The sequence below is a fragment of the Centroberyx gerrardi genome, chromosome 15 (assembly GCF_048128805.1).
Source record: "Centroberyx gerrardi isolate f3 chromosome 15, fCenGer3.hap1.cur.20231027, whole genome shotgun sequence".
Lineage (NCBI taxonomy): Eukaryota > Metazoa > Chordata > Actinopteri > Beryciformes > Berycidae > Centroberyx > Centroberyx gerrardi.
The window spans coordinates 3148366-3168080 of record NC_136011.1 but is presented as its reverse complement, the minus strand read 5'-3'; the positions used below and the strand labels follow the sequence as shown (position 1 = coordinate 3168080).

The following is a 19715-nucleotide window of genomic DNA, read 5'->3' as shown; positions in this document are numbered from 1 at the left end:
ACACGCTTCTTCATTTGTTCCTGTGTACTTTTGTTGACAAATACTTATAAAGTTGGGAATTCAACTGGTCCTGTGACCTTGTGGGTGTCATTGCTGAGATTGAGTGTTTGTGAGTTCAATTCACAGCCGAGTAATAACTTGACACTCAACATAATGAAACTGCACCAGGGTTAAGGTCCTGCAAATAATGCCCCTCTGGTGTGTGTGTGTGTGTGTGTGTGTGTGTGTGTGTGTGTGCGTTTGTGTGTGTGTGTGTGTGTGTGTGTGTGTGTGAGTGTGTATGGGGAGGTTTGGGTTAGTATGTACTAGGGTTTGACTGATATGGGTTTTTGAAGGACAATACCAATATATTCCTATTGAAGATGGTGATAGCCGATATTTTGTGCTGATAGTATCTTTACATTTTTCCATGTTCATGCCGAAAATTATAAGTATGACAATGTGTTTTCCCCAGAATTGGGTGGAAAACCTCTGAAACAGCATTTAGACCATCATGGGACACTGAAACTCTCCACTGAAACCCAGACTAATGAAATTCTTTTAGTGTTAGCTGCTAAGGCCGGGTGACCCACCCCAATGGTAGAGGGAACTCTGGGAAGCATTACTGCCTTTAAATGAAAAATGTATTTACAACAAACATTATTGAACAATTAATTAAATAAATAAATGTGCAAAGAAACTAAAATGTCATGTCAGGTTTCCAGCCATGTTTTTTCTGTAGCTGTGGTCAGAGAGGAACCTCCATCATATCAGAGGTGGATGACACTGACTAGCTGATAATGAAAGGCCAATATTGGCCCCATATATCGATGTAACCCTAGTAGCCTATGTACTACACTAATATGTAGGCCTACTATAAAAACTGACCTGATTCTGGGGTCCTGGTGCCTCAGTGGTCATGTGCCATGTAACTGAGACGTCCTGGTTTCCAATCCGGCCTGGGACCTTTGTCGCATGTCTTCCCCCTCTCCTGTCTCTCTCTCAACTTTGCTGTCCAATAAAGCAGAAATATCATAAAAATAATCTTTAAAAAAGTTACCCAATGTACACTTCAGACCAACAAGTGTCTTAAGCTTAATAATTTATGAATTCCTTACCACTAAAAGTGAATAGTTAAGTTAGATTATGTTTCCAAATTGAACAAAATGTTTTTTGGCTTTGTTAGCTAGCTAACTAGCAAGCAGGCTAATTTAGCAAAACAACTAATGTTAAAGTTACATGCTAGACACTGCTAATGCTTGCTTCTTACTATATACTTTAGCTAGTGTGCTAATGTAACCATGTGTGACAGTGCTGGTTAGCTGACCAGATACTATGGTTAGTTTGCTAACAAGCTGACATTACCTGACACTCTAGCTTGGCCCCCCTGACACTTCGCTTTTTTCCCATATTAGCGGCACCCCTATATTATCATTACAATCAACATTACTTTATAGAAGTTACTTAGAGGTTAATAAAGTCATTTAATCCCAGCCAAATCTAACCATTATAACCAGATTTTTATATGAGCATACTATTTAAACTATATAAATAGACTTTTTCTCCGTTTGTACTATGTATATATGCACTCAGCCTAGACCTACCTCACAAACACAACTGTCATAAATTATCATTTGGCTTTATGATGGTAATGATGGGCAGTCATCCAATTAAAAACCCTAATTAATTTTGTTTTGCTGTGGGTTACAAAGAAGACATGATGTGCTCCTACAGGGAAAAAAAAATCTCAGCAGTTGTCAATTATATGGCAAAGTAAGGCATTCTCCATACCTTAGTACTTCGCCTAGTTTTTTTTTTTTTAATCATTTTAATGGATATGAATGTGTATAAATACAATCACTATCAATCTATAGGCTATATTAATTTTTGGAAAGTTTTAAGCTCCCTCTCTCTTTTCAAAATAGCATCCAAACACTTCAGTAGGCTACAAAATCAAGCCATCTATCAGAAAAGCCATTACAATCACCTATAAGTAAAATTTTACAACTAAAGAAAAATCATAACAACACAACGTGCAATCCTTACGTCACCCTCAGTTGCCGGGCAACTACTGTTACACCGGTCGTTTCCTAGGAAACATACCGACACAGAAACTACCGTTGAAGACTAGGGCCACTGAAAACATCTTGACAATGTCTTATAAAGGACTTCTTCGCTGTGACAGTCGGCTGTCAAAAGAGGAACATGACTTCTATGAACTGAAAAACAAAGCTGCTGAATTTTACCAGGGAAACAGAGTCCCGCAGGAGATAGAGCGAGCCTTGAGTGACTTGTTCTTCCACAAGCCCGACGACATTTATGGCTACCTGGTATGAGCTGCTTTCATTTTGAATACACGTCAAGTAATTGATTTGAAGTCTGGCCAGTTTGAGCAGCAGCACGTATGCTAACGTTAATGCTAGGTAAATTGCCACAGTAGAAACAGTAAGACATAACGGCTAGCTAGGTTAGTTATGAACTTACTAACAGCTCCCTAGCTAGCTTTTTAGCTACTCCTAACTTCAGGTACTAGTGCTGCCTTCAAGTGCTGTGGGGAATATCGTAATTACAAGCGGAGCGCACGTGAACCAGAAGCACGCCACCTGATGAACAGTGAAATTGGCTGGTGTAGTGTGTTGTTGGAATGAAAACCCGCATTGATTTGGGCCTTGATTGTACGTGGTGTAGAGCTAACGTTACCATTCTATGATACCCAAGTTGCCGAAATGTGATGTTTAGGGGGCAGCCTTGAGGGAAAATTGCGGCGAGCATAGAGGCCGTGTCACTAATAGAGCTGAAGAATGTAGTAATCTCAACCTCACCAAGGTTCTGGAGGTATTTTGGTCATTCAGTTCTAGCATAAACATTTCAAAATAGCTTGGCTGTATGTGGTTCCACTTATTGAGGACGTAGGAGGCAAGAAAATGGATTTGCGTTTTGAAATAGAAGAAAAATGAGAACTAGAAGGGCATTCGGAGAGCGCAGACCTCCGCCAAGGTTCGTGCTATTACTGCTTGTTCGTGAGTCGGATCCGGATCCGCTCCAAAAATGTAATGGGTTCTTCCTTGGCCCATGCTACACCCTTCCACAAAGTTTCATGAAAATCGGGCCAGTAGTTTTTCCGTAATCCTGCTAACAGACAAACAAACAGACAAACGGCACCGAAAACATAACCTCCTTGGCGGAGGTAATAAAAAGGTACAAGACTGTGTCCATTACAGCCTGACTACAAATTCTATAATTTAAGTGCCACACTGGGATTAAGCATCTGGTGTTCTGGAAGAAATATAGACTGTCTGTGCAGTCAACAGTAACAACAATGGTGCAGTGTTTTGCACATGATCGCAATTTAGCAAGTTATTTTTGGCTTGACCTGACAAGCCTGGCCAGTTCATTATCTAGCCTCTACATACAATATACTACAGCATGACTACAGCTACACTGCTCTACGTGTGCAGAATTGTAATGATTTTCACCTGTGCCAACATTTTTTTTCATCATCCTTGAAGCAGGACATTTGGGGTATTGGCTTCAAATCAGACGCTGCCTAGTGGGGCACACATCGCTTCTGTGGGAATCTAGCTAGGCTAGGCTTATGAGTATTGAAGTAGTTGTCATGGAAACCTCTGTAATTGATGGTGAAAAAGCTTTTTTCTCAAGACAAATTAATTCATAATCAACAATGAAATTAAATAGCTAGGCTATTAAATTGCATGAAACATCTACTATCTACTACTACGATTTGGCTCAATGTTCTTATTGCATTGCATGTGAAACAACAACTATTGGTTGAGGTCCAGGCAACCAGGGTGAAGATGTGGGTATTTTCAGACTGAATGAACAACTAAAGAACTACTTTTTGTTCATTGTCCCTGCATTTCAGGTTGGACAAAAGCAATTGGGCCGATTATGACTATATTCATAAGGTAGACATTTGTATGTCAAGCATTTTTGAATATATCTCTATGTGATGGATCTAAATTACTCTTCAAATTACTATGCATTATGTGGTTTGCTAAAATTTAAACTTTATGTAATCAAGGGCATGAGCTATCAAACCAGCCTTGAATCATCCTGCTCCTGCTTCAGAGCTAAAAGACACACATAGTTGTTTTTCTCTACTAATTTCCCCTCAGAGTTCAAGAGAAAATGGACCTCACTGTGTTTTCCTCATTAAATGTCACTCTAGGCAAATTACTTTACAAAACTGTCTGCACCACCAAGGATAAGCAAACTAAAGGGAAAGGAGGTTTACGACACAAGAGGACAGCTATCCATTCAGGCAGAGGTCTTCTGCATCATCAGAAATGAAGAAAAGGTAAAACTCATGAGTCATATTTTTACTTTTTTTTGTTTCATGCTGCAGACACTACCTTTCTTTCTCTCTGTGGTGGAAAAAAGTAACACTAGACCAGTATGTATTTATTATATTGCCATTTATAGTATGTGATGACTAACCATTGAGATTACAGCCTACCAAACTATACTTGGCCTGTTGCTGACACATGCTCATCTGGCAGATTCCGGATACTCAATCCAATGTATGCATTCAGTCAGTGGAAGTAATTAACAAATAATGGTGTAACGAAGGAGATCTGATTCATTAGTGGCGTGCTGACGTTTTGAAGGAAGCTCTGATGTGAAGAGGCAGCTTGGGGCGACAAGCGAGCAATAAGGGTAGCAATCAGAAGACAGCCCGCAACCTTTGACCCTTGCCATTTCAGTTTTTACAGTATCACACAGGCCAAGAAAAATTAGATGTGACACCATGAACCAGGGGCACGGTGAGGTCACTGAGGGCAGACACCTAGGGCCTAATAACCACCTCTCAACCTCCTTTTACTCCTCCGCATCTTATTAGAGATTAGATGCAAATCAAAATACTACTTAAATCCTATACTACTCAAAAAGGAGCCAGATGCCGCCAACACAGAAAAGCAAGCGCGTAAAATACGATTTTAATGAAACCTACAATGCCAAAAACAATTCAAATTCAAAGAGGATAGCATAGAGAGTTCTTCTTTTGGGTTTTGGTGTGTGAAGGAATTTGGTTTGGGAAGGGAGTTCCAACGCACTCGTCAAGCAAACATTTAATCAGCGTCCTTCATGCAGGTTGGTGTGCCACTCCCTGATGAACGCCACATGCACTGGTGATGCTTTGAATATGTTCTTTTGAATTAGACATTTGACTTGAAGTATCTAAAGTAACTGCTGATCCTCACGACATGTTTTGCTGAGCGGGCACCGAGAACAAAGCTCCCTCTCTCTTTCTTTCTCTTTCTCTCTAATAAGAAGAAAGAAAAAAAATGTGGCACAAGAAACGGGGTAGCGACTTTCAAGCCATGCTCTCGGATCGCGGCCGGGCCCGTTTGCGAACTCAGCACTGACCGTAATCTGTCATGACAGCAAACAGTGATGCTAGTGGTCCGACCTAAAGGAGGAGAGAGGGATGAAGAGAGGGGGATGGAGACAGAGAGAAAGAGGAGGGGTAAAGGGAGGAGGGTGGAGAGAGAGCGGACATTAACTCATATTCTCCCCCCCCCTCCAACCACACTGGCGGCTCCAGGTCAGGAGTATGTGCCTGTGTTGGCAAATGCAGCAGTAGCAGTGCTTTGGCTCATCACAGTCTGGGCCGGGGGTTTGTTTTGGCAGGGTAGCTGTGTGCAAAAAAATGCAAACAAGCCTTTATCTCACCGCACTACCTTACTGTAATAATTGGCTTGGTTCACACATTGGGTCCTGCCACAAGGCTTTTGCCATCTGTTGATGTGCTTTGACTTATTACTCCATCTGTGACATTAGAACTGGGGTTGGACCGATATGGGTTTTTGGAGGCCGATGCTGATATTTTGTGTTGATTTTCAAGCCAAAAAAAAAAACAAATCCAGAAAATTAGAAGTATTCAGTGTTTCCACCAGAATTTTATTCTTGTCAGGGTGGGAAAATCTATGAAAGAGCACTTAGACCCTCACAGGAAAAATCTCCATTGAAACCCAGGATGATGATCATAGAAATAAGAATAAGAATAAAACATATTCGGCAGATCCAAATGTCTCATTAGAATCAGCTTCCCATAGACAACCAGTGTATGACTGATCAATACAATACATATGTATATAATCAATCAAACTGCATCATATGAGAGGTGGACCACACTGACTGGACCAGATTGGATTTTTAATGAAAGGTCAATATATCCGTCTAAGGCTCATTACAGCCCCCACTCCAGTTAACTGTCCTATTCTAACTTTACATTCAAAACAAAAAAATCTCCCCTTGTTTTAGCCCATATGTGAGCAGATATGACGCCATATTCTGGTTGAGTGAGCAGATGAGGTACAGAACTATATTTACCTCTGAAGTTTGGTTTTGAGCTGCAGTGTTGTAAACCTTGCTGCTACCCCCACCATAACATGAAATATATATTTCATGCCATATCATAACAACACAACGTATAAAAACTGCAAGGATCTTGTGGCTTGTCCTTGCCCATTTCAACTAGTTCTTTCTTGTCTTGGTGTACAGAGGCTTTCCTCGGCTGCCATTTCCAGCGAATGTGGGCACCCTAAGGAGACTTCACTGGACCCGAGTGCAAAGAATAAGGAGAGGGCAGACCATGTGACGACTGCTCTCCAGTGGATCAATGAACCTTTGAGCGAAATACTGAAGGGCCTCAATCCCTGTGACCAGACAGGAGTCGACCACATACTCAGGTACTGTATGTTGGAGTCTTTTTCTAGTCATGGAGGAGAGTTTGGTTGCTGGAGGCATATCAGAATGAAAAAGGGCCCCATGAGCACCTTGTGTGATCATCCATCTCCAGAGATTTCGGATTAAAATAGCGCAGCCTACAAGATTCTTATGTTATCTTTCGCAATTATGAGAACAGCACTATGACTTATTTCTTCATATGTACAGTAGGAGCTATATTTTATAGTTTTGTACTGTAATTCAATCTGACAGTGATGATGCATATGCACTGTGACCTATGTCAAACGCCTGAAAAAAGCTCCTGTACATAAATGGTGCACAACTAGGTATTTCACTTTAAAGCTACAATATGTAACTTTTCACCTTGAGGCAGGAAGTGTATTGTCAGTCCTACCCTCCTCCCCCTCAGTCGGTCAGCACTTGTCTCTCATCTTATTGAGCTGTCAACCTTGAAACAGCAGCTAGCCTGAGACTGAGGTAACCGGCATCTGTAAAGCCTCCACAGGAGTTTAATAAGCAGATGGAGAACGCAGCCGATCTGCAATGAAAAAAGCAACGCTGCTCACCATGTTTTTGAATGTTTAGCTTGCTATTTTTTTTCTAACTGCTTTCCTCCATTGTTGTTGTTGCTGTGACTTCCTGCTCTGTAGCCACTAGCCTCACCTTGTTAGCCACAACCAGCTCACCACAGGCCATGCCCATACAACACACCCCAAAGGCGTATTATGCCCCAAAGTGACAGTGAAAAGCCTATTTGAAGCAAACAAGGAGATTTGGGCATGAACACACAGACTGATAATGTAGAATATGTCCAATTACTGTTATTGCAGTGTAAAAAATAAATGTTGCATATTGCAGCTTTAACAGATGGTGCAGCCTCTAGTGCCAAGGCTTGTATGCCCAGAGCATTCACATTAGATTTAAGATTTAAGAGGCGACAACCAAGGTGCTCCTCCAAAATGGCAGCTTAAGGCCATGAGGATCACACGACATTCAGCATGGACCAGGGATTCGAGAGGCCACTGGGTTAGGAAGGTGGGGGGGTGAGGTAGTTGCCAGGTAGAGGGGGTAAGGCAGGGGGTGAGTTTAGCTTAGTTCAAGTCTACTGGATACTCAGCAAACATACATTTTTAACATATAAACTCAATGCTACCATGTAAACATCACATCCAATTATACATGTGGGCTCGCACAGGGTACTGTGCTTTTGATTGGGGCTAGACCGATATATCAGACCGGTTACTGACCTTTTATTGAATATCAGATATCAAACAATCATGCCATCCATCTCTGATATGATGGAGGTTTCTGACCACAGCTACATAAAAATAGTCTGAAAAACCTGGCATAACTTTTTAGTTTCTTAGCAGATTTTATTTAGTTGTCTAATTGACAACTAAAATTAATTCTTCATTTAAAGGCAGCAATGTATCCCAGAGTCTCCCTACCATTGAATAGGTGTGGTGGGTCACCCTGCCTTAAAGAGCTGCTAAAACTAAAATAATTTCATTAGTCTGGGAATCAATGTGGAGTTTTAGTGTCCCATGATGGTCCAAATGTTATTTCAGAGGCTTTTTCACCCTGTCAATAATACAATTCGGGGGAAACACTGAAAACTTGTCATTTTTGGTCAAATTTAAAGATACTGAATATCGGTCCAAAATATCAACTATCTGTGGCTTTGATACAAAAGTAATGGTCTTAAAAACGTCATATCGGTTGAACCCTACTCTTGATATTCACTACGGCTATATGTGTGGCTGCTTACTGATTTAATACTGCATTAGGGAAAATGCATGCTGGGAGAGACACCCCCTGCCCCCAGGACTCTCCCAGGACACCAGCGTCTAGCCCACTGTACTGAATAGCCCCGTCACATCACTTAATATCTCATTAAAAATACCATTGGTTTATGAATGTATGGTAGAAATGCATAAACTCAGCTGCTCTACATGATTTTTGTCAGCAATGATTTGGAATGCAGTCCTATAAATTATAAACAAGACAAACAAACATAAATAAATAAGGCGGTTCTGTTTGTATGTTAAGATCCAATGGGGTCAAATGTAGCTGTGCGTTGACCTTCTGGAGTGGGGTCATGCAGGGGTTAAAGCTTTGCACTTGCTTGCCAATTGTCACAGCCTATCATATCATCACAGTGCACTGGGCTCCTCTTATTGGTTGCTTTTGCACCATCTCCCATGAACCAACAGAGGTGCTTGATGAGTTACTGTGCATCACTGTGGCTTGAGGGAGCAAACTGTGCCATAATTATTGCAACGCCGTTCTTTGGGTGGGTTGGATTTTGGTGTTTGGAAAGTCACAGAAAAACACAAACGGTGGAAATATTTAGGTTATAGAATAATTAGTAATTTGTAATTAGCATACACTATAAGGCTGCATCCTTAGGCAACAGCATCTAGGACTAAATTGACATTTGCATACTGCAACCTAGTCTAGATTCCAGGCTGCAGATGGATGCATGTTTCTAGTGGGAAATAGGAATCTGGCATTTCTACATGAAATATACAAGTCTTGTGACTACTTTAGGGCCTCTATACATTTTACATGAATACAGCTGAGATGCATACAGTGCCGCAAGCAATCTTCAACACCCTCTTCTTACGAGTGCCAGAAATACTCTATTCCACATTCATTCAGTGTCATATTTTAACATGGCTCCAGTAACCCAATGCTGGATGGAGGGCAGCAGAGAGCTTTGGTTTCCTGATTAGCCTCGGCCTTCTGAGCTTGCTGCTCACGAGCGGCCGACTCGTCCTCTGAAGGCCAAATGTGATTGTGTCTGTGGTATCTGGGCAGCAATTTCTTCATGGCTCGCTACCTGGAGGTGAAGGACATCAGGGAGAAGGAGGAGAACCATGCAGCCAGCGAGCCTGAGGTAGAGCCTCCCACTCCACCGCCTGCACAGACTAAAGAGAAGAAGAGTGGTGATAAAGGTAGGACAGCGACTAGTCATGCAACAATACTGGCTGAATCAGAATTTCCCCAATACTAAAATCCAGCACCAAAAGCCTTGTGTATATGTGTAACACGTCAGAAATCATACCGAAGAAACTTGATTTTTTGCTGTTTTCACACATAGTAGGATCTTATAACTCTTAGAAGAGTATGTCTGAATTTCCCACCTGGGAGACATGTGGAAGATGCTATTTTAAGAGTCGTTTCCTGTACGAGGGACAAGCAACTCTATGCAGAAGACTTGGGTTGAAACGGTGGTCCGATGCATTTGTGTCCATGGATAATATCTGTTCTGGTCTCTATGCTAAACCACCTTGTCTTCCCTCTATCCCTCTATTGTTGGATGATAGAAAAAAAGATTTTGGTCCAGAGTCACTAATATTGTGTTACGAAGGCAATCTGTTTTGGTCTTATTCACAAAGAAATGTATGCACGTTGTGGTGAAAATAAGCCCTTAAAAAGAGCACTACACAGGCAAATAGCCCCTTCATCACCAATCGTAAGCCCAAATTCAGCATTGAGACTAATCCACCAAGGCTGGCACCCTTGCTTCCTAAAGCCCCTTTATAATTGGAGCGTTCTCTGATCTGATCTGAGATTCTAGGATGGAAACCCTCTCCCTTACTGCCTGACTTGCTCCCTTGCTGGGTTTGTGAAGTGTTCGTGAATTAGGTGATTTAATCTCTGGTGAATTCTCGATTTGCATGACCTCAGCTACAAATAAATGTTATTGGGGCAAAATCATTAGATTTACATATAATTTACATATGTATGACCATGACAGGCAAAAATAAGTTTTATTTTCTGACCAGCCCTATTTGGCAACTTCCCACTCATTGTGCACAGTTTGTGAATAGCATTAGTGCACTCTCCCTGCACAAACCTGAGCCACTCCTGGATTCACCTCATGATGATTTTTGATGACGATTTTTCTACTACTGTTGCACTCCTTGTAAGACACTCTGAATAAAGGCCCATTCACATCTAGAACGATAACTATAAAGATAACTATAAAACAATAAACTAAATCGTTCTAAGTAAATAGAATATCCGTTTTCCCGTTACAATGATAACTATATAAACATCCAAAATGATAACTCACAGAACTTGAATGGATAGAACAGTCCTTCCACTATTTGCTATGGTAATTTGGCTAGTACACCATAAAATGGCAACTATGGAATTTTAAGGGTTAGTTGCTATGAGGTGACAACACAAGTCCGGGCATTCAGGCCGTTACGTGCGTCACATTTGCTTGAGAACTGTGCAGATGAGTCTGTTTTACGAGTGCTTAGCAAACTGTCAAAACTCAATGGAAAGCTGACGTTAGCAATGAGGCTAACAAAGCATTATCAAATATTGTGCTTCTCTTGCTAGGTCTTCTTGTCAAAATCAGCATATTCGCAAACTGGTAAGCATAATCAACTTAACTTAAAATGGCCCCTTAAATGCTATAAACTAACGTAGCTTAATCTACTTTTAGTGGAGAAGAAAAGTTAGCATTCGCTAACTTTAAACAGCTAACGGGCATCGGCTAAAACAGATTAACTCAACTATAACCTGCACTTCTACTCACTGTGCAAAGATGTCAAAACTTTTGAACGACTTAAAAAGACAGCAGTAACTTGTAAAAGAGCGCCACCTAGTGGCTTGAGTTACAACTTAATTCAGCTGCAATGGCAGTTTTCCACTGCTTTGGTCCTTGCTGCAAAACCACGGTTCACATAAAAATGTCCGCCGCTGCGACCGTCAAGGAACGTTGATTTGAATGGCAAAGACCTTTCAAGTTCTGGGTGATAAATATAATTATTTATAATTATATATTTTTGGTTTGATCTCAAATTTTATGGATGCAGAGACAACGACAAAACATTTTCAACCAATCAAATGAAAGTTGTAAGAAAGAAGTGGGCGGAGCTGCAGTGACGCTTTATCTGTTGATCAGATATCGCTGTAGTGTGAATGCTGCAGCAACAAGGTATCTTTATAGTTATCATTCTAGATTGAATGGGCCTTAAGAGTGTCACCTAAAAGCCCAAAATGTGAATGTAGACTCTCCATGTGTCACGTGAATCTCCTGAAGTCGCATTTCAACACTGAAGCGTTGACCCTGGTCTTTGCTTTTGCTTTTTTTTCCCAGGAAAAAAGGGCAACAGTGTAGAGAAGCCAATTCCTCCACGAGAGCCACCAGAACCGGTGCTGCCTGGAAGCTTGGCCGTCGGCTCTGTGTCCCTGGCTGTGGCCAAGACTGGGGCAAAAATACACGGCGTCCCACTGTACAAACACATTGCAACTCTGAAGAACCAAGAGGTTATGTTCAGCGCAAAGTCCACGCATGCATGTAGATGTACACAAACACACAAACATTCAGACAGCTGAGGGTGACATGTAATGTGTCCTTTACAATTTGATTCAGGTTCAAACAGAGTTCCACGTTCCTGTGTCCTTGGTAACTTTGCTGAGCTGCGGCAAGACATCTCCGGGAAAACTCAATTTACTGGAGGAAATCATCCTGATCCCCAAAGCAGGACAACAAGTCAAACAAGTACTAAACACAACATCTTTTCAGCCCTTGTCCTTCTCTATGCAGCTGTGACATGCGCTTTCTCTCTTTGGCCAACTTTTATGTCGATAGTTGGCATAGGCTTAAAGTTATTGTTCTTTGTGTGAGTTTTCTCAAGGTGAGGCCAACAAACACCTTTCTTTGTTGTCGGTATGATACGGTACATTGTCGGTGAAGCGCCTCAATTCTTCCATGTTCAATATTCGCCATAAGGTTTAAAAAACATGCTGAACTTCGGTGAACTTCTTCAACAGATCATCACAATGGCCCTCGAGTTGCAAAAGGAGATGATGAGAATAATGAACACTTCATCAAAAGCCGGGGTGAGGGACATTTCCATTTATTCACTGTAGGAAAGAAACGGAGTTCACACAGAATGTAAAAGGTGGAGGATTCAAAGCTTTCCTAACAGACACATACTAACCTGATAAAAGGGGATTTGTATTCGATTTTCATGGCTAATCTTCAAATTAACTCAAAGGTATGCGGGCTTGTAGTTATGTAGAAATGATTATTAAAGCATTGAAAACTGCACAATATCATTGAATACTTCTATTCAAGTTTTCCTTTCATGCAGTATTTGTAGTGTATACACAGAGTATTTCTACTTCATTGTTCAGTGACCCCTAGCACATAACCTTGCATTGGCAACTGTGTCTCTTTCAAACCTCTGAATACTCATCCACTGTGTCATTCACATGCAGCATCAGCTAACCCTACTTTTCAACAAATATGTTTCCAGGGAGAAGATGTGTTTAAAAAAAACCCAAAAAACCTTGTAGGTGAATGTGTTCCTTACGATCGAGGCGCGTAAAAGCGTAAAACACGCCGATTTTGCTGACAAGGCATGGCGTGTGTTTGCTCCCAGGCGGCGCAGGCGGCTCCGTCTGACACGGGCGCGCTCGTTGTCGGGTACGAGCGACCTGAGCAGCCTCTGGATCTGATTGCCGAAGCTTGCGGCAACCTTGGACTGGCACTTGGAACAGAGATTCATTTGGCAGTAAACTGTGCCGCTCATGAGCTAATGGACTATGTAAGTTGAGGAAAGGTACGCTCTCCACTGTACGTGAATCATTGGGGGGGGGGGAGTCCTTGCGTTGGGAGTCCTTGTGTAAATCAAAGCGATTCTATATGCACACTGCTGCAGAGTGCGGTTCAACTCGCAAAGAGGGAGATAAGACGTAGAATAGAATTTAATATGTTTTTTCTTTTCTTTCCTTCTTCCCAGTCTAAAGGAAAGTATGATGTGGCGACAGGAGGTCTCAAGTCTCCCGATGAATTAGTGGATATGTATCAAGCTCTGATCAGTAAATACCCGGCAGTGGTGGCCTTGATCGATCCACTGAGGAAAGAGGTAAGTTCAGAACGCCGTCATTCTTCCACAGCTGTTCAAGGTCTGACTTCATCATCTCTGGTTTCACTGCCTGTTGAGACAACCTGAAGGAAGCAACAATGTATGAGTTCCATTGCAGTTTCTATTCTGGCACTCACTGTAAATCAGATGTCGAAAATGTAAATGCGCTGTGATTGGAGAAAGGGATAGAAAATTCCCTTTAACTTGGTTTCAACTGGCTGCTTCTTACTTTTACTGAATTGAGTGGTGGAGTTTTAGGTTATTGATGCATAAAGTAGTTCCTCTGTGCCCTGAAGGAAATGTTTAAAATCCACTATTTAGCATGTAATGCGTTAGGGATGGGATGATATGTTTTTCTCATGATACGATACCATACGATACGATACATGATATGGGGTTCATGATTCAATACAACTACGATATGATGTAATAAATAAAAGTTCAATGACAACAAAGTATGACTGCAAAATTAGGTTTATTTCTGAGCCACAAATGCAATGGCATTGGCTTGCTAGAATGTAAACAACAATTTAAAAATGTCATTATACACTGCAAATAATATAATTTCACTGGAGAGCTTGTGAAATTGTGATGGGCAAGCCGTCTCATTTGTGATTACTACAGCAGAATAAAATGTAGCTATTATCACGATTAATTTTTCTGCCCCACGATACGTATTGTCACATTTTTATATTGCGCTGAATTTCGCTATATTGTCACATCCTTATAATGGGTATTTATTATCAACTGAAATTACACAAAGTACACAAATAATCCAGTAATCTATAATTTAATAATAATAAATGCTCCTTTTTAGCAGTTATTTTCCAGTTCAACCATTTTTTTTGCAGTCACTGAAATGAACTGACACTGACCCTTGACACCAGACTGACTCGGCAATACAAGCAGACAATCTGATAGTCACATATAAACCGATTATCTCTCGACCATTCAACCACGCTCTCTGCAACCCGACCAGCTGAGCTTAGGTATTAAGCCATGTACCTAGTTATGTAGAAGATGTAACAGAAGATCATGCATACTCTTCACAAAAAGGGTTCTACATAGTACCAGAAAATGGTTCTTTATGTTTGTACCATAGCAGAACTTTATGGTGTTTAAACTTCAGTAAGAGGTAACTGTGTGAATCTTGAGGACTTCAATACCCAGAAATCCTGTAAGGTGACGTCAGTAAACTTCACAGCACGCTCATGTTTACCAACCCGGCCGCTCTGTGATGCTTTATACCAAAGAAACCAAAGAGACAAGAGAGGCAAAAGATCTAACGTTGGTGAGTCCAGCTTTCTCTGGACAGAGTGTTGCTCACTGCTGTTTAGGAGACAGTTTGGACAGTTTTTCACTCTTAAGTTTTGATTTGTCACTTCCTTGTGGAGAAGATTTCCCACCAGTGACCATACCAGAATTTAAAGCTGCAGTTAGCGATTTTCCAAGCGATTTTCCACTAGAGGGTGACAGAAACCACAACACATTTGTAAATAAAGCACAGCAAAGCTACTGCACTACGGAGGCCCCTAAGGACAAACCTAGCAGAGCACCGTGCATAAAGGCTTAGCTAAGCTAACCGTACCTACGGAGAAGTGTCACTGGCTACCAGACTCTCTTTGCCAGATCTTTTTCCCGCTGAAGGTTACATGTCACACAATGACAAGTGAAGAGGTAGGTAGCAAGTTTACTAGTTTAACAAGTTTACTGGTTTACCAAGTTTATAAGTTTAACAAGTTTACTCGCTCACTTCAACGATTCCGCCATTCCGAGAAGTTGTTTCAGGAATGGGAGGGGGAGAGCGCTGCTTTTAAACAGCGAGGGAGGAGACAAGCTAGTTTAAAAAAAATGAAAAGCTACTGAATGGGCTGGGAGGAGCTTCATTCTGGTGCGGAATTTGACAACAAGCTTTAGAAAAGAGGTGAAAACAGCAACATAGCTGCTGCTGTGTGGATATTGGTTTATATCATTATGTGTCAATGAAATCTCCACATAGCATACATTAGCTTCAGGATTGTTTATAAGGTCTGATATCGCTTATTGCAGGTTTAATTTTGTAAATAATAGGGTGAATCTACAGCGTCTGAATTTGTGGAGATGAGACGCTCCTCTCTATTGCTTTTTGAAAACTGATTTACCAGTTTTTTGAGTTATTATGGCTCTATATTGAACCAAAGAACCCTTGAAGAACCCCCCTTTTTCTGTGCGTAGAGTCTGGTTTATGAGTATGTGTGTGTGTGTGTGTGTGTGTGTGCGCCTGTGTGTGCTTGTGTACATATGTACGTTCCTTTGTGTGTGTGCTAAGGATGTGGACCAGTGGGAGAACCTGAGCAGTGCGATTGGAGGCTCATGCTCACTGCTCTCTGACATCACCTCCAAGCCACAGGCCCCGCCCCTTCCGGGGGTCAGAGGTCACGTCCTGAAACAAACCAATGAGACATCAATCAGCGACTTGATCCGCCTCACATCAGAGCGCCAAGGTAACAGATCCACTGTTCATTCAATACTACTAGGAAATACTGTTCACTCTGCTTAAAATGACCAAAATGAATGGTTTTCCTCCCATACGCCATTTGGTGATCACAGATGTTAAAATGCCATGGCAGGACACAGCTACTGGTTGGGTTTTTGGTTTGTGGTTGCAATGTTTGTTTTGCTGTAAAACATGAATTCAGTTGTATCACCCACAAAGTTCATGTGTGTTAAGTGTGAAAAAGCTGATCAGGAGCAACCAAAGTCTCCCAAAAAACTTCAATTATGGCGCCTTGACAGCTAGTTTGAATGTGTAAATGCTTCCGAGTGGCTGCTTGAAATCATGAATATTTTCCATCAGCAGGGTTTATTCCTAACCCGTGTCAATCTACAACACCACCTCATGAAATTTACAATTTGCTAATTTCCACTTTTTAAAGTCACAATGAAATAAAAAAAACTTTTTCACCTCATTAGCTAATTATCCATGTTATAATATACACCTGTTGAACAATAAATGGCAAAAGATATTCAACATTTTTATTTTCTGGCATATTTTTCAAAAATCGCATTACTTTTACTTCCCAGAAAACAGCATCTTTTAGTCGGTAATTCATGGTGCACCAGTAGGCGAACATAACAATTCCTCTCCCTACGTTAAGTCCCGCCCCTATATCCTGTTTCAACAGGAAATACATTGAAGTATGATTCTATCAAATTGTGGTTTCACTGTGACTTTAAACTTATGATTGATGGATAAGAAAATGTGTGTGTGTCCATCCATGCGTTGGATCGCCAGGTGCAGTGATAATGGGGACAACATGCAGTGAGCCCTGCAGTGATGACTCTCTATCAGATGTGGTGAGCCTCATCCACGCTTTCTTTCTTTCTTTCCTTCCGTCTTTTCAGCTCCATGTCATTTGTCTCCTCAGAGCGTAGTACTGCATCTATTCACAACGTTGTGCTTGTTTAGCAGTTTCTCAGAGCGGAAAACCTTCACCGTTCCAATGCAGCAGCTAATTGCAGTAATAATGTGTTCTGAGTGTCACAGTCCACCTACTGTTTTTCAACTGTTGTGCTATAACAATTTTAGCCATGAATGTCTGCTCTCACCACAATGAAGTAACTAGAGTTTGACTGGTGTGGGTTTTTGGAGGCTGAAATCGATATTTTATGCCGATATTCAATCTTTAAATTTGACCATTTTCATGCCAAAAAATTCCAAGTATTCAGAATTTGATTTTGGGAGGGTGGAAAAGCCTCTGAAACAACAATTAGTAGGGATGGACCACGATACTCAATATGAGGTTCATGATTCAATACAACCACGATACGATGTAATAAATAAAAGTTCAATGACAACAAAGTCTGACTGTGCAGAATTATGTTTATTTCTGAGCCACAAATCTTTCTAGCGATGGTATTGGCTTGCTAGAATGTAAACAACAATTTAAAAATGTCATTACAAAGTGACAATAATATAATTTGGATGGAGAGTTTGTGAAATTGTGATGGTCAAGCGTCTCATTTGTGATTACAACAGCAGAATAAAATGAAGCTAATATCAAGATTAATTTTTCTGCCCCACGATACGTATTGTCACATTTTTGTATTCCGATATAATGAATTTCGATATATCATCCCATCCCTAGCATTTAGCATCATGCTAAATAGCATTCATTGAAACTCTTACAAATGAAATTATTTTAGGTAGGTTGGCAGCTCATTAAAGTGATAATCCTCAACAGTTTCCTTTTAATAAATGTCTATTTTGCAACCGTGAAAGCTTTTATATTTGCTGTTCAATATGCCCAGTGTCTGGTAGCTCTTTCCTGGGAAAAATCCTCTGGCGCACAGGAACTGATGCGTTTTGTTTGGAATAAACAGAAGAACTGGGTAGTTAGCATGAGCAGTGATAGCCATCATGGCTGAACGGACAAAGAAAAGAGTGCCACCTACAGAAACTCAACCTTCAGAAAATAAACAGAAAAACAGAAAATACAAGCTCCGCCCACACTGTTTGATTGACAGTGATCGCTTTGCATCAAAGATGTCAACAAAATCCCCCCAAAAACGAGGAACTCAAGGATTACCACTTTAAGACAAACCCATCAGTCAAACCCAAGTGACAATGTCCTCATCTCTCCCTCTCTGTCTCTTTTTCCTTCCCCTTGGTGGCGTCACACACCTTCGCTCAGCGCGCTGTAACGCCTCCTTCTCACCGTCTGTTGCCCTTCTTCTTCTTCTTTTTCCCCCTCAGGCCGTTGGGCTGGGCATGGGCTATGTCAAACTGGGAGGTCTGAGCAGCGGTGAGAGGCTGACTAAATACAACCGACTGATTTCTATAGAGGAAGAACTGGCCCAACAGGGAATCCTGGGTATGTTTTTTTTTTTTTTACCCCTCCCCTGTCTTTTTTTTTTTAAGCTGGGTAGAGAGAAAAAGGAGGCTAGACAAAGCCAGAGAGAGAGAGGGAGAGAGGTAGTAATGCCTGGGCTTGTGAGAACACATCTCACCCTGTCTCTCTGCTTTGGATGTGAAAGGAAACTGTGTGTCAGGAATCATACAAGTGTGTGTTTGTGTGTGTATGGTGGGGTGGAAGAATGAAAAAGAAACGAAAAAAAAAACCTACCTTGGATCTGTTAATTGGCCACCTAATTACTCTCCCATCCACCCTTCCTCATAAAAAAAAAAAAAAAAAGGGACAGAGACATTGGACAATGACTGAAAGGCGAGTTCGTTTGTATGAAATCAACTGCCGACAAAAAGTTTGTTTATTTTGCGTGTTTACTGGTATTGTATGGAGTGTGTGTTCACGTTCGGTGGAATACAGTAGATGAAAGCAATAGACAGAAATAGAAAATGTGACAGAGGTGGAGTGAAAGGCTTAATGTGCTTCAACTCTAGCAGGCAGCAGCAACACAGGTTTCAATCCAGTCATCTGAGGCTTATGTGCTCCGCTTTCAAAAAGCTTTTGTTGTCCATTCAGCTTATTTGCCCATCTTGTCTTGTCCGCAGTCTCCGAGGAGAAGCGCACCCCCCGGCTGTTTGGCGAAAAACCAGAAGAGCAGTCAGCTACTCCAGATGATATTCTCAGAGATGCGGATTAAAGGAGTATCCTGTATTTTATTTTACTGCCGGGTCACTAATATATTGTCAGATTTAAAAAAAAGAAGAAAAAAAAAAGAAAAAGGTAACACTTTAGATCAGGGAACACATATAAACTATTAACTATGGGTTTTCCCTTAATAGTTTAATAATTTCCCTTAATATGTGATACTAGCACCTTATAAACCCCATACTGAGCAAAGCAGACTGAGAGCCTGATTCATGTGACACAACTTCCTCACTGACTGCTATAAGCACTAATTAGGAGGGAAAACCCATAGTTAATGGTCTATACTTGAAGAATACAATAGTGCAGAATAAGATGCTAATAAGTGGTTTGTAATGAATAATAATGAATCATACACTACTAATATGTATGTTAATAAGCAACTTATTAATAGTTAAAATGTGTCCCCTAATCTAAACTGTTACCAAAAAAAATTTGGGAGATTTTAAAATCTCAATTTCAGTGATGCCACATTATATTTTCCTTTCACAATAAAAACCCTCAGTTATCGCCTCATTGCAAATGCAGGTCAGGATTTCCC

General features: G+C 41.0%; 1 protein-coding gene across 1 annotated transcript; it reads left to right on the top strand.

Moving 5' to 3' along the window:
• Positions 1–2132: 2132 nt before the first annotated feature.
• On the top strand, positions 2133–19169 carry eno4 (enolase 4). Its single transcript, XM_071901935.1, has 13 exons — positions 2133–2309; positions 4169–4297; positions 6505–6692; positions 9511–9647; positions 11810–11979; positions 12086–12214; positions 12487–12555; positions 13101–13265; positions 13461–13586; positions 15895–16069; positions 16861–16922; positions 18322–18439; positions 19078–19169. The coding sequence occupies exons 1-13, from the start codon at positions 2133–2135 to the stop codon at positions 19167–19169; spliced, it is 1737 nt and encodes a 578-aa protein (XP_071758036.1).
• Positions 19170–19715: the final 546 nt, after the last annotated feature.

Bases quoted from the DNA above. Each gene is read 5' to 3' on its own strand.
- eno4 (XM_071901935.1), top strand. From the start codon at position 2,133: ATGTCTTATAAAGGACTTCTTCGCTGTGACAGTCGGCTGTCAAAAGAG. The intron at 13,266-13,460 runs GTAAGTTGAGGA...CCTTCTTCCCAG, and splicing joins CTCATGAGCTAATGGACTAT to TCTAAAGGAAAGTATGATGT. The intron at 16,070-16,860 runs GTAACAGATCCA...TTGGATCGCCAG, and splicing joins CCTCACATCAGAGCGCCAAG to GTGCAGTGATAATGGGGACA.